Source organism: Schistosoma mansoni (genome assembly GCF_000237925.1).
Source record: "Schistosoma mansoni, WGS project CABG00000000 data, chromosome 3 unplaced supercontig 0105, strain Puerto Rico, whole genome shotgun sequence".
NCBI classification, from domain to species: domain Eukaryota; kingdom Metazoa; phylum Platyhelminthes; class Trematoda; order Strigeidida; family Schistosomatidae; genus Schistosoma; species Schistosoma mansoni.
Genome location: NW_017386009.1, coordinates 405,233 through 421,656, shown reverse-complemented (window position 1 = coordinate 421,656; position 16,424 = coordinate 405,233). Strand labels below are relative to the sequence as shown.

Here is a 16,424-nt window from a genome sequence, read left to right as displayed (position 1 = left end):
CAGATCGAGAACAACAATTATGTCAATCTAGTACTTCCTGGAATTAAAGATATATAACAAGCACAAACACTAAAGAAATTGACAGTAGACAACTAAAATGATATCCCAAACTTAGAAATAAGCACTCTAGAAACACTTGATAATGCCTAACACGCGTGCGAGAACTTATAGCTTTACTTATAATTCATGCCACCAGCTCATGGCGAGCAGTTCATTGGTACGCGCTGCTTGTCCTTAACCTTGATGAGGGTCTGTAAAATGTTCGATATTCACTGATCTGTAAGCCGGATGATAACAAGAGTTTCTCAGTCGACTGTTAACCGTCCAACCTAAGCTGTTACAGGAATACTACAGCTATATTAGTCCTCCTGATAGTGAATGAGAATGAAAACTCTCGTCATAGCGAAATTTCCAGAGAAATCAGAAGTAAATAAAATAATGACGGAACGTAGAGAAAATGGATAGAGCAAATAAAAAAGAAAAAAAAGATTCATAAAATTTAGCTTTAAAGATGGAGGTTTATTTGACACTTAGTACCATATTATTTTCGTTGCAGCACATCAGTCGTCATTCATTAATGAGGTGATGGCTGGCTAACTAATGAGATTCCGAATAAGTCAAACATAGATCATGAGCCAAATAATATGTCCCTTTACATATTGCTCGTTTGTTCCCTTTCTAGCAACTTGAATTTTCTCTTTCGTAGAGGTCATTTTTCTACTCGCAAGATCTGTCGAAGAAGGGATTAAAAAATTGGAAGTAAGAAATACTATTACTGAAAAATTCATCTCTAGGGCTTTTCCGATAGCTCAATAAAAAACTGTATCTGTTGCTTGAGTTAGCCTGACACACCAGAGTGGTTTATATCCAGAATCTGAGGATTGCGTTCGTAGGTGCACGGACCAGAAAACACTGTAGTCGTAAGACTGGACCACATTGAGCCAAGAAACCAGAAGCGACCATAATAACCAAGTTCGGGATCTAATGTATGCCATACGTATTCGGAGACAGAAACATCGATTGGTTGCTTCGACAAGGGCGTGGGTGATCAGACCAGGATTAGCCAAGGTTGACTGAATTCGACGGTTTAAACGGGGTGGTGGTCCGAGACGTGGGCGCAGGATAAAAAATCAAAGAAAAGAAGAGAAAAGTGTGGCATGCATGTAGTATAGGGATAAAGTCCTACATCGTATTTGTTGTTGATTGAGAGGTTGGTCGTGAAAGCGTATGGGTAGGCGTACTTGGCGGCGTGCAGCGTGGTCTGCTGATCTGGACGTGAAACTGAAGTCTCGATCGTAGATGGTGCGAATGGCACGTGCTGTTGACTGGGACGTGAGAATGAAACCTTTGATTTATCAAGTGCGGGATCCGAGGTATATATGGAGATCCCGCTGGGTTTGATGAGTCTAGCATTGAGTCTCGGCTTATCAGGTAGAGCACTGTCATCGACGTGTGCTGGCTTGAGACGATCAATGCTAACTATCTCGACTCGGCTATGTCGATCAACCTTGAAGGTCTTTTCGTAACGGCAAATCATGTGAAAAGGTCCTTCGTATGGCTGTCGCACAGGTTTGCGTACCGAATCTACTCGTATGAAAACATGTGAACAGATAAATATCTCTTGTGGGAGAGCGACTTAAGAGGTCAATATTAAATATACTCCCATTATCATAGATGATCATCTGTCACTTTAGTTGCTTCTTTCTTTTCTCTTTCGCTCTCTTTTCCTTTTAAATGAATATTATTCTTCAATATCCGAAATTTGTAGTTATGACGTAATACCTTATCTTACACTTCAATATAGTGACTCTTCGGATTCATCTTATCTTCATCACGTACATACGACCCGTACAAATTGATATTTTATATCATTTTAAACTATTACTAAACAAATTCCTATTGTGTTGGTGTCTGACAAAATCTCTGCATGGATTCAGAAAGCTAGTCCGGCTATTGCCAACTTACGTCACCTATGGCGAAGATGAGATATCCGTATATCAATTAAGGGACGAGTATACTGCACAGCAGTTCGCTCTGTCGTACTTTACGGATATGAAACATGGCCATTAAGAGTTGAAGATACTCGTAAGTTACTAGTATTTGACCACAGATGCCTTAGAAATATTGCTTGTGTCTGCTGTGATTCCCGGGTAAGTAATAGTGAGGTTAGACATAGGGTATTAGAGAATGATGGTAAACCGGTTAATGAGGTCGTGAATCTTCATCGACTGAGACGGTTAGGTCACGTGTTACGTATGCCTGAACACCGACTACCACGACGCGCAATGCTGACTAGTATTGGGGATGGTTGGAAGAAAGTTAGGGGCGGTCAAATCAAAACGTGGCATCAGTGCTTGAAGTCACTAACTTCTAGTCTGAGCCACGTTGGTAGATGCAGACTACTTGGTTGGGGTCCGCGTGACTATCGTAACCAATGGTTGGAAACCCTAGGTGACATGGCTGAGAATCGATCACAATGGTGTAGGTGTATACACTCTTTATCTTCCTTTAAACCTTAAGATTAAAAATGATTCATAACGTTCTTCCTTCCTGTACTATATCCTTATAAACAATCTTTCTTTTATATATAACCACCACTAAATTAACTAATTCTATGAATCCGGTGTTCATCTTGTTGTGCTAACGAGGTATGGCAACTTGGACCGATGCATATGTGTGCCTGGTCCTACGTTGTAGCTGACTGACTGAAAGACGATTATTTGGTAGATTAAGAAGTGTTTAACTTTCCAATGAATTCATTAGCTAAATTTCCTAGACTATTCAACCCATTGTAAGAAGTTGATAGAGAATAATAAACAACTCATATATACGTTAGAATCATAGTAGACAACTTTTTTTCTTAGTTCCAATGAGTTGAACAAGCAAAAATAGATATTACATAAGCTTAACATACTATTTTTTTGTGGTTAGAGGAAATTAGGAAAAGACGTTGGAAGTGAATAGGACATACATTAAAGGAATCACCAATGTGCATTACAAGGCAATCCCTAACTTGGAATCCTGAAGGGAAGCGGAAAAGAGGAAGGCCAAAGAACACATTACGCCGGGAAATAGAAGTAGATATGAAAAGGATGAATAGCAACTGTGAAGGAAGGCTCAGGACATAGTTGGATGGAGAATGCTGGTGAGTGGCCTATGCTCCTCGACGAGGGGTAACAAGCGTAAGTAAGTAAGTAACATACTACTTTAAAAGAACTAAAAAATCAGTAGTAATAATAATACTAACAAGAACAAATCCAAGTCAACAAATTTTTTTTTTAATAAAAAGAACAATACATAACTTTTTTTTTAAATTGAAAGTCATTATGCAAACAAAAGCTGTCAAAAAGGCAAGAAGACAAAAGAAGCAGGTTTAAAAATGTTTAGATAGTTTACTATGTTGTATATCCAAGAAAAAAACAATAACTAAGAATTATAGTTGACATGTAAACATATACATCATTGCCATCACCCACTTACTTTGATTCTCATATTGTGAAATGTAGTACAAGAATTATTGTTCTTTTGTTTCTATAGTGATAATATGCAATTTTTGAACAGGTTATATATTGGTGATTACAACAATTACACAGTAAAGGTTTCAATATGATAGAGACAAAGAGAGAGAGAGAGGGGGGGAGGACAATAGATGATCTGATTATGATTGATTGTCCGTTAAATTTATGGAAAAGTGAGAGAGAGAGATGGGGAGAACTGCATAGGGACATTATAAAGGTAGCTTAATAATGTAAGTTACCTTTCAAAAAAGGATCATTAGATAACACTAGTAATCATCAAATGAACCACAAACTAAATGAAAAGGATATAAAAAATAGTATCTTATATGGTCTAGTATACATTGGATGCCAAAAAATAAACAAAAAAAATAAATATGTATTCCTGTATTGAACATACATGTAAGAAGGAAGACAAAAAACAAAACAGAGAAAAGCCTGTTAAGACAAGCATCTACATTCATTCATATACACCATAGAATTGAAAGCAGTTAGTCAATCTGTTAATATGCACATCTCCTTATAGAATTAACAACAATCAAACTGAAATAATGCCAGTGATTAAATAGTAAGAGTAGAGAAGGGTAGACAATTATGCCTGAGGAAGTTAACTGGAAACAATAGAATAGGAAGAACTGGAACAAAAGAATGTGGCTTCTCTTTCCCCCACTGAAATCTTTCTATCAATGAGTAGTGCAAAAAAAACACGCAAAATAGTATAGCGAGTAGTAACAGAACACAATTTCGTACTACTACTATTAGTAGTAGTATGGGAGCTATTCACCATTTGGAAAAAGGAATAGATAAACAGATAGATCATTTCTATGAATAAACTTGTAAAATGCCGATTATTTAATACTAATCATTATTATTACTATTATTATTATTATGTGTAGTAATAATGGTGGTTTTCATGTTGTTGTAGGTGTATTATTAATAACTCGGATAAGTACTTTTGCATAACCATGTAATTCGGATTCAATTGGAACTTGACCAGCAGCTGGTTGTGAATTCTAAAATCAATAAAGCACAATTACACTTTATTATGATAAGTTATATGTAAATTGATAATCACTGAAGTAACCTCAATGTGAGTTCATATAGTTCGTTTAACTTTCATTATGTTAAACCATGATATGGATAAGATGTAAATATGTCAATCCAAAAGATGGTGTCATATATTAGTCTGTTCCATTACAATTTACGGTTGTAAAACAACCCTACCAATCTTTGAAGTATTGCTGGTGTACACAAGAATCAATGTAATGAGTAAATACTGATGTTGTGCAACGGTATTTGAGTAAGATGGGAATTTAGATAGTGAGCTTATGGATCTTCATTAACTGAGATAGCTGGAACATGGGTTTAGTAAGTTCAACTACTTCGATATCCACAATAACAGACAGTTAAAAAATGTGTTAGGAGTGGAAAATCTAAAATTTTTTTGATTAATTGTTGGTTAATGGAGTGAGCCGTGCTGGTAGATGATCTTCATTTAGGACTGATAATATCTCCACACAGATTATCGAGCACCTTACTGTTAGCGTCTCAAACTGAAAAGTTGAGTGATGTAGATTTGCAAGCATGCCATCAGAAAAGGAGAGATGGTTGGCAGTCCCCTGCATAAGGTTAGACAGGGCATCTGATGCCGACTCTCCTGATGCATGACACATCCGCTACTTTCGCATGGCCTTTTTCCGCTCAGATGCCCTGGTACGGTCGAGAGTGGGCTCTCCCTCTCGAAATCCTCTCACACGGACACGCGTATATAGCCTCTACCAGGGAAGTCCTATTCACTGCATTCTCGTGGTGGGGGTGGTGTTTACAAAATTGAGAGGACAAAAAGCGAATGTCCGGTGCTTTAACCGACTTGGTGGACACAGATGGTCCACATAGGGGAGTTGGAAAACCCTGATTCCAAACCAATGGTCTCTCCAGTATCCTGGGGGAACAAATGGTGTATGAACCTATTATTGGTCACCGGCTACCATGGGACTGCATCTCCTCACGATGCTCCACTGCCTTGTGGATTAGACCTTTAGGTCAAAGGCTTCGGGTGTGGCCCCCTAAGAAAACCACCTGTTTCAGTTTGGGCACCTGAGCAGTATCACAGCCCTCACAAAAATCAAATGAGATTTGTGTGGCGTATATGTATCTGGTGCTTCCTTGTACCAATATTTATGTGTTTAAATAAATAAATAAAAATACTTCCTGACGACTGAAAAGTATCACGAAATCCAAGTCCAGGGTTTTCTACCAATCACCTAGTGTCAAAGCATAGTGTGCGTGGCATATAGTCTCTTAAATCTGTGGTCATATAGAAACTTGATCGATAGAATTCATTTAGCACTAAAAAGGATTAAAACTTGTTTACTACTCCGTGATCACTCAATTAAGTAGATATATTATTACAACTTCGTTCATATATATATATATATATATATATATATATATATACTAACAACTTATTGGATAAACGTTAAGAAAATACTCAGTCAGTCACAACGTAGAACTTCGTACGTACGTACATCAGTTCGAGTTGCCATACCACATTAACACAGATACTACACATAAAAAAGTATTTATTACTGAATTATTTGCATAAGTAATCATATTTTATACAAAATCAAATAAGATTTCTTTTTGAAAAATTAAACTTCTTGTTTTTTATTTTGGAAATTCAATTTTAACTAGGTTGTAAGTTATATGCATTATCTGGAATTTTATATGTCAGTGAGAAATGAATACATATATTTATCTATGTTGAGTGAATAATCATGAGGCAAGCCCTAACTTCGATTCCGGAGGGGAGGCGAAAAAGAGGAAGGTCGAAGAACACATTAAGCTGGAAAATAGAAGTAGATATGAAAAGGATGAATAACAACTGGAGAGAGTCAGTCAGTCACAACGTAGAACTTCGTACGTACATACATCAGTTCGAGTTGCCATACCAAATTAGCACCGAGATGAAGTTGTCGATTCAAATCCCATAGTGGTAGAAGTAGTAAGAGTATAAGCATTAATGTGAAAGATTAGGGTTTGAAAATGTTATTGAAGGAGTATAACCCAATGAAATAAATTTGGAAAGAGAAAAAGGAAAAGGACACAAATAATTCAGAAGATTAGAATTTGGCAGAACACAAAGAGTGGATGCACCTTCGCCATTGCAAACGATTTTCAGCCATGTCATTCAAGGTCTCTAACCATAGGTTGCTATATCATCTCGCTGATCCCAACCAGGTAGTCTACACCTACCAACATGACTCAGTCCACTTGTCAGTGACTTCATGGATTTATGCCATGTTTTGGTCTGGCCGCCCCTAGCTTTCTTCCAACCTGCTCCTACACTATAAAACATTGCACGTCGGGGCAGTCGTTGGTTGGGCATACGTAACACATGTCCCAGCCATCTCAACTGATCAAGTCTCACTACTTCATCAATCGATTTGCCATCCTTACCTAGTACACGTTTCCTAACAACTGCATTACTTACTCGGTGGTCCCAGGATATACGAGCAATGCATCGAAGACATCTATGATCGAAAACTAGTAGCCTACGAATATCCTCTACTCTTATCGGCCATGTTTCACTGCCATAAAGTAGGACGGAACGAACTGCTGCACAGTAAACCCGTCCTTTTGTTGCTAGACGGATATCTCGCCTACGCCATAAATGACGCAAGTTGGCGAAAGCTAGACGAGCCTTCTGTATCCGTGCTGAGATTTTGTCACACATCAGACCACATGGGCTGATGAGACTCCCAAGATAAGTGAAGCGGTCAACACGCTCAACTACTTCACTCCCTATCATTAGTTCAGGTGTCGATGCAACCCAATCCTGAAGTGACATTTTGCACTTCGAGGGAGAGAATCGCATCCCGAACATGCCTGCATAATTGCGTACAGTGGTCAGAAGACTCTGCATTTTGTCAGCGTCTTCACCAAATAAAACTATGTCGTCGGCGTATTCTAAGTCAATAAGTGAATCTCCCGGTAAAAGTTCAACTCCTGGAGATTGAAATGATGAAAGTGTTATCTCCAAAAGCATGTCGACGACAAAGTTAAACAGGAATGGGGAGAGTGGACAGCCCTGACGAACACCACTTGAGGTAACCACTTCTGATGACAGTTCGCCATAGGCTCTAACTCGACCAGTTGTGTTCGAGTAGAGAGCCTTTATGAGGTTAATGTACTTCTTTGGTACTCCTTTCACTGACAAACACTGCCATAGAACCTCACGATCAACGGAGTCAAATGCCGCCTTAAGGTCAAGAAATACTACTATTGTGGGACGTCTGAATGTATGTCTATGTTCTAGGACCTGACGTAGAGTGAATATCTGGTCTATACAACCACGTCCAGGTCGGAAACCAACCTGATTTTCTCTAGTCTGCTCTTCACGAGCTTTCGATAGGCGTCTAAGTATTATTGAAGCTAATATTTTAGACACTATATTAGTCAAACTGATCCCTCAGTGGTTGTCACAAGAGGACTTTTGTTCTTTCTTATAAACTGGCACATTCAGTGATTGGGACCAGTCAGATGGAATTACGTCCAGTTCCCAGATTCTACCTAAGACCTCAGTCAATCTCGTTGCTAGTACTGGACCACCATCTTTAAAAATCTCAGGGGTAAACCTGTCAGGGCCTGCAGCTCTCCCTCACTTTAGATTTCCTATAGCTTTTTCAACCTCGTAGAGAGTTGGAGGACTTACCTCAATTTGCCATTCAGGACGACTGGGGATCGTGGGTAACTGAAGTGTGGCTGAAGGCCAGTTGAACTGATCCCTAAAGTGTTCTGCCCATCGATCCAATCTCCTGGATTGAGAATGAATGATATGCCCATCTTTGTCTGAGATAGTTTCGCTAATAGTTGTGTTCCTAATGCCGGTTTCTTTAATAAGTCTGAATAGCTGTCTGCTGTTACCTATTGCCGCTGCCTTTTCCATCTCTCTTGCTTTCGCTACCCATCACTGTTCACGATCATTGAGTAGGCTTCTTATTAGCCTTCGCTTAAGCTGACTCCGCTCTTCGTTATGTTCAGAGCCAGGTGGGATGAGTTTTCGAGCGTCTATCAGTGCGGTAGATGCTGCCGAGATCCATTGTTTCTCCCTAACCTTATGGCTTATCTTACTAGCGGATATTACTGCTGTTTCCACAGCTTTTCGGATGTCATTCCACGCTGCCTCGGGGTGGGCACAACTTACATGTCTGTCTAACTGTTTTTCCAGTTGTTCCTGAAATATATTCTTAGCTTGCTTATCATTAAGTAGAACCCTTAGAGGCTTCCCTGCAGTGTCTCTCCTACGTCCAGTAAGACGCAGACAGATACGTGCTCGCACTAGAGCATGATCTGAGTCTGAACATGTGCTCCAGAATGATTGACAGTCTTCTATCGAGCCCCTTCATCGGTGGCTGATAGCGATGTGATCTAATTGGGTCCAACGTTGGGACGAATTCGGGGGTCGCCATGTCAAAAGATGTTTTTCCTTATGCTTAAAGTTAGTATTTGCAAGAAATAGGCGGTTATCTGAGCACAGCTGCAACAGACGGTTGCCATTATCTGTTCTTTGAGCCATGACACCATAAGATCCACCCAGGTGTCTTTCCCTTTCACTTAGTTTACCTACTTGAGCATAAAAGTCACCAGCCACTATTACTACATCAGAACGCCTAGCTTTTCTGAGAAGGTCAGAAAGTTTCTTGTAAAACTCATCTTTTATATTGTCTGAACTGCAGTCAGTGGGAGAGTAGGCAGAGACGACGAAGAGGCAACGACGGGTTTCCCTATCTTTCCGAGTCCTTACTGATCCGTTTAGTCGGACAGCGCATAGACGACTGTCTACTGGGATCCAGTCTAAAAGAGCTAGTTCTGCCCTACGACTTAATGCTATATCTACTCCAGCGAGGCCACGGGAAGCAGCATCAGGGCTTCCAGATACACGAAGCGTGTATCGAGATGGTTCTTTATTGTGATTAGGTGAGATCAAATGAATGACGCTACTCGGATCTTGTATGCGCGTTTCGGAGACGCAGCACACATCGATGGTGTAAGATTCTAGAGTCCTAGCTAAGGAAGCCTGTTGTCCTATTTGGCACAATGTTCGGACATTAAAAGTTCCTATATGTAGTTTAGAGCGTGGTTTCAGGAGACCAGGAATAACGTTCCGTGTACTTGAATCGTTTGCCCTAGCGGTGCGAGGTGATAAAAGGACGTGGAAAGGGTTAGTCGCGGAGATAAGAGAGTTATTAGGAGGTGTAGGAAGGATTTGAAAGTGACCAACTTGGTCTCGTGTGCTGTTAGGGGTATGAGGGCAGTTATCACTTCCCGGCTGCCCACACCGTGGAAGGGTATTTCTTGAGGGACCTGAAAAGGAAGTTGGATTAGTGTTGGTCTTAACGACCTGGGAGCGTGACCGCAGTGCCCAAGGGACAACTGCTTGAGGTCGGTCATGCACGGCCTTTTTGTGGGGGATTTTTGACGTGTTAGCTCCGTTCTTCAAAGGACCTTACCGCCGGAGACGGAAATCCGTGGGATAAGGTGAGGTGTGCATTTTTAGGGTCGACCTTTTCTAACCCCACCCCTTCTTGTGGGAAGGCAGCATCGCTGTCATGCTGGTTGTCTGAAGGAAACACCTTACTGCCGTCACACCTCTGTACAGTCGGCAGTACGACTTCGCCTTCGGACCTTGGGATTGCTGCTTTTAGTCTTACCACTCTTCAACCGACCTGTCTGGCATGGTAGGACCTCGAGGAACGATTGTTCCAGCCAGCATAGCTCGATTGCTTCATCACGATGGGCAAGCCCGACCACCACATCAAGGTAGCAGCAACGGTCGGGAGAGAACTAGAAATGATTACCCAGGAAAGGGCTGGATGGAGAATGCTGGTATGCGGCCTATGCTCTTCCACGAGGGGTAACAGGCGTACGTAAGTAAGTAAGTAAGAGTGAATACTACTAACTAAATCACACAAACAAATCCATAACACAAGAGTTTCATTTTATATGAACCTACCACTTAGAATACTTTAGGAGAAACGTATCTGAAATTGGTACTAGGTGATGTAGGCTCAAATCCTGTCAAGAGCATCAATTCCATCAAGATTGGAAATATACCTTATTAGCAATTTCCAACTACCTAGTCTTTCGATGACAGTCTACAACCAATTAAGATTTTTGGAAGCTACACATAGGTAATATAGTTAGCCGCAAATTTACAAAACGTGTGGTTTAATATCGAGTATACAAACCAAAATGATAAACCAATCAGAAGAGACCAAATGAGAATGTCCATCAGAAATGAACTGAAGGACAAGTGCATATCATTGGCTAAGAGATGGATTGATTTCACAAGATATATATATATATATATATTTTATTCCATGCCCCTAATATACTTTCTCTTCACTGTTGTGTTCTCGCTCAACTAGTCGATTGAAGGGTTAGCGCGTAGCACGTCGTGTATCAGTATCAGATTTCGGACGCCACTCGTTATAACACAAACCTGTAATTATTAAATGAGCTATACTGCTAAAGGCTCAATCGATTTATAATTGAGTAAGGACTAATGTCATTTTTGTATAATCCTTTTTGGTGCTGATCTAATTTTAATGGTGAAGTTGCAATTTGGCTACTGATCTAAGTGGCTAAACGCTATATATTTATGCTAGATGGTTCGAGATACTTGGTAGGTAATATTTCAGTCCTTCTACAAACCAGTCTCAGACTGTGAGGATGGTTGATACGGATTTTAATAATACAGGGAGTATTATTGCCTTCAAGATCATGGGTACGTGATAGGTCGGTTAAAGTAAGTTGTGACTAGCTGACACGCGGAGATAGATATATCTGGTCACATAGAATAATAAGAAATTAACTTATATGTAAAGTCGATTTCATTTTCGCTTTACTTTGATCTCACTTTCTTACTGTCTTGTATGACGTGATAATATATCATTACTGTGGCTCTTAATCGGTCGTCGAATATTCATGTGTGAATGTACCATGTGATTAAGTATCATATTCTATTGATCTACTCCTCAATCCAACTCATCTAATTAGCACTAAGTACTAGCTCAAAAGTGAAAAACCTAATCCACCTTTACAATAAACGTGCTAAATCAACTCAAAAGGTTGATATACCATGCATCCTGCATAATAATAGTTTTATATATGACCCAAAAACTATAGCAGACCTTTTCAGTGGTAATTTTGCAAATGGCAAAGAATCCATAAATGGCTCTGTTTCCAGAGTTATATGCATGACTGGTAACTCAATTAAATCTATCTCCTTCACATGTCTGAAAATTAGTAAGGTTATAAATAACCTCAAGGTTTCGAAAGGTCACGGAGCAGACGGGATTTCATCATTTCTCTACAAATATGGTGGTCCAGATATTCCACTTCTTCTCCTTAAGCTGTTTACTCTCTCTATGGAATCGGGCTCTTATCCTGACCGTTGGAAAACCGCGTACATCATACCACGTTACAAATCCGGAGATAAGACTGACATGAACAACTATCAGCCAATAAATATTACTCCAGTTATCTCTAGGATTATGGAAAAAATTATTAGTGATGAACTATCCAACTATTTATTGACTGAACAATTTATTGATGATTCGCAACATGGATTTCTTAAAAATCGATCTTGTATGACATATCACTTTGACTTCTTTAATTTAGTCTATTCTCTTCGTAGCCAAGGATATCTAGTATTAGTGTTATACCTGGACATTTCTAAGGCCTTCGATATGGTCAACCACCAACTTCTCATAGGTAAACTCGCATCTTATGGGGTCCAAAACCCGTTACTAGCCTGGTTTGATTCCTTCCTCAGCAATCGACATCAAATAGTTAAAATCAACTCTTCATTGTCGAATGCCGTCCCTGTTAAAAGTGGGGTAATTCAGGGTAGTGTCTTAGGTCCTTTGCTCTTTTTAGTTTTCATTAATGATATTTGTGAGTGTTTTAGTGTGGGTAAGTCCCTTTTGTATGCAGATGATCGTAAGGTGGTGTACTCATTTTCTCCACATGAGCTGAGCAATATTCAAAATTGTATCAGCACGGAGCTTAACAAGGTAGCACAGTGGTGCTCGAAATGGCAACTGGAGCTTAATACAGCTAAATGTGGATGGTTATGCTTCGGTGATACATCACTCAACCTCGATCTTACCATAAATGGGGAAATGTTATCTAGGTTACACACAGTGGTAGATCTAGGACTTAGGTACTCCGACGACTTGTCGTTTACTGAACAGATAATGAAACAAACGTCCAAGTCTCAACGCCTTATAGGTTTCATAACTCTAAACCTTCATAACAGCAAATCTCGTATTCTAATGTACAAAGTCTGTGTTCGACCACTCCTCGAATACTGAGCGTTTCTCCTTAGTAGCACGCGCATAAAGGATAAATTAAGACTGGAATCAATACAGAGACGATTTACACTTCGTACTCTTGGACCTGATAGTGTCTTGACATATAATTCTAGGTGTAGTAAACTAGGGCTTGACCCTTTATGGAAGAGGAGACTCAAACTTTACCTTACCTTCTTTTTCAAAATACTTAACAAACTATCCTTCACATCCAACCAGGTGATTCAATATGCTAAAGCTTCACATTGCGATATTCGTAACTCCTTGTCTTTAGCGAAACAAACATATTCTAGATCTTCTCTCTATATGAATTACTTTACCTGTAAGTTTTCTAGGCTCTGGAATAATCTACCTCAAACTATCCGTATGTTAAACTCTCTCCCATTGTTTGTTCGCTCAATTAATGCCTTTTGCTCCTCTGAAAATGCATTAAATGCTCTAGCGCCTGTAAGTGTATCTTACTCCACAAGTGAGATTATCGGAACTTTGTGTTTAACCTCTTACTTGCTATCATTGTTTTGTTTTTCCATGCTCTTTGCTTTAATCTTACTTTCTCTAGTTGTAGATAATTATCAATAACTCGCTCTGGCACTGGAAATAACCTTACAGAACAACGTTCATAAATCATCAGGCTATCCACTTAAGAGAAAACGACAAGTTCCCTGGTGTTGCATTGGCTTGCCGTGATATATGCCATATATAAACTATTTATCAATTACTAAACCAGCAAACAAAACTTTCTTATATTTCATGTTTGCTCTCTACATTAAATGTTGATTTTTATAACAATCTGATCATGCCTGTAAACTGGTGTGAATTCTGTAAATATTATTTTCAGAATATATTATTATTATTATTATTATTATCTAGCACCAAGGAAATCTACCCTCATATACAATATACTGATAATTATCCAAGAGTAGTAGTAAAACACACATAACCAAGTTGTTATATCGAAGAGGATTTGAGAAAGCCATAAAATTTATTATTTATATTTTTATTCAATCATCATTAGATACTTCATTTGACCCACGAGCCATTGTCATGTGTCTTACTGTTCCCGATTAATTATCAGTGGCCTAGAGGTTAAGCGTTTACGTGTGAGACCGAAGGTCCTGGTTTCAAATCCCGCGGGCGGGATCGTGAATGCGCACTACTGAGGAGTCCCATACTAGGGTGAAACAGTCGTCCAGTGCTTCCAGCTTTTCCATGGTGGTCTAACTTTAATTGACTCACAAATTCAACCATTAGATTACAATGGTCTCTACAAAACCCCTTTCTGATAATTATTTAATTCATCACTGCTCCGTTGTTTTAAGACTTATGATTGACTTGTGTATACATCATGATTTTTTATAAGTTGTTGTGCAGTCTGGTGTTTGAGGCATACTACTGTATGAGTTTTGAAATATGAATGAATAGAGTACAAATAGAGAATAAATTTATATGTTAACTTCATCTTTTAATTGTAAGGTGTTTGCGAATGCCAATAAGCATGAGGATTCTTTAGTCGTTATTTACGGTCACTGGTGTATAAATCAACAATCGGACTACATAATACAACCTGATCAATTAGAAACTGCCCAATCAGACGTGGACTAACATAATCTTTTCTTTTTGAAGATATACAACAAAATCGAAACTATAACCATTATTATAAGCAAAGATGGGTAGTGAATAGCAGTGGAATCCAGGGCAACTATTTATTTGTTTTGAAAAATAAGAAAACCAACAACTTACCAATGGTAAAACACGTTCACGTTCACTTGGATTACTGACCAATTCACTCATGTGATGTGCAACTACAGAAATAAGATAGAAAATAAACAGAAAACAAATGAAAATAAAATTATTCGTTATATAAAATCCACCTGTACAGAAATTAACAGAACACAGTAATGTATACATATTAATGGCGTAATAATGTAGTGTGGTCTACTTATATCCATATAAGTAGTATATGGTGATGGTCAGTCATAGAATGTATTTTGGTAGAAGATCGATAAGGAAAGAACTGAAATGAAGCTTAATTGGTAGGAAAATGCATGAACAATGGAATTAGAGAAGATGAATTGATATTTACAGAAGACACAATGAAGATTGAGACAATTGATTGTTATTTTGCAAATTAACTGTTTACTGTATGGTTATCAGAATTTAGTGGGGTAGTCTGTAATTTGTGTCTAAATACATTTTGATTGTCCCCTAACCGGTGTTTTGCTCACTACAATAAAGTGAAATAAATTTGATTATAGGGAGGTTAAATATTGATGAGACTATAATTTATGGATGACCTTTTGAGGGACGCCAAAGTGACTTTGAGAAAATCTTATTTGCTAGGTTCCAAAAGAAATTACATATTAAGGTGACATATTAGCATAGGGGTCTATCTAGAGTTAGAGTTAGGCTTTTCATCACGAATTGACATCAGCTATAATGCCAAAATGCTATTTAACCGTATAGATTAATGCAGTACGTACTATAATCCGAGACTCGTTATATTAGATCTGATTGGTTCGTCCATAGACTCACCTGAATATTTGCATAATACTAAGATGGGTAGGATATATGTACTATGTATGTCAAATAATGAAGCTATCTAAGCAAGCTAATGTTGGGTAGTATAATAAGTCCACTGAATTTTTTATTACCTAACTGCTGTCATTTCGAAAATTTGTGAGTCTGATCAAATGAATTACTGCACCTCAATCTTTATCTATCCTCCCGTTGGTTGTAAACACAGGTAATCAATAACTTACTCACAGTCGATTAACACATATATGGATATTTTTCAACACTCAGCACATACGCTATTTCCACCCTGTGTGCTTGCTTTCTGCACGCTTATGGACTTTACTAATTATTGAGAATACACTCTGCCAACAACTAGTATTCTGGTTTTTGAGTAACCTCGAATAAATTCATAATACTACCAGGAGATTTGGTCTGCTTAAAATACTTAGTTGATGGGATATCATATATGGGAGTCAAATGGAGATGAATTAACCTTAACAGTAGCACCAAAATAGGTTGGAAAAAAAGCCCAGGAATAGTCTGATCGATATATTTTATTACTTCATAAAGTAAATAACTGCTGATTCAACTTATATCGACCAACTAACGTCTACTAATGTAATTCAGTGAGATAATATTGTAACCAATGTTTAGTAATGTTATATGTTATTGACCAAAATCTGTTGTTGTGACACAAGTGCATTAATTCCTAATCTCTTCCTAAATTTCTAAATGTATCACATTATTCCATACATTTTGATTTTCTTATTTTGTCCATCCTTTAAAATAAGTACTCCTTCAAGAGAATTTCTTTATGATGCACAGTGGTAGAAAACAGGATTGACCTATAATTGATTAATCACTGAGTAGTGACTATAGTTATTTTTCTCTTATCTTTCTATCGATTAAGATGCAATGTGGTCACTAATCTAAGTGACTCGATATCATCGGCTGGTGGCACGATTTAAACTGTGAAGTTGGATGAATAAGATTCGAATCTACTAGGAAGCATCAGCCA

At 38.4% G+C, this 16,424-nt stretch overlaps 1 protein-coding gene across 1 annotated transcript in view; it reads right to left on the bottom strand.

Annotated features, from left to right (window-relative positions):
• Window positions 1–3,427: 3,427 nt before the first annotated feature.
• The window catches only part of Smp_131800 (protein kinase), a gene marked incomplete at its 5' end in the record, with an annotated part of 37,851 nt that continues 24,854 nt past the window's right edge, over window positions 3,428–16,424 (bottom strand). The window contains 2 exons of the mRNA XM_018791295.1: window positions 3,428–4,528; window positions 14,633–14,694. Of these exons, the coding sequence (XP_018645509.1) occupies window positions 4,427–4,528; window positions 14,633–14,694 (164 nt within the window). The 3' untranslated portion in view covers window positions 3,428–4,426. The remainder of the gene's footprint in view (window positions 4,529–14,632; window positions 14,695–16,424) is intronic.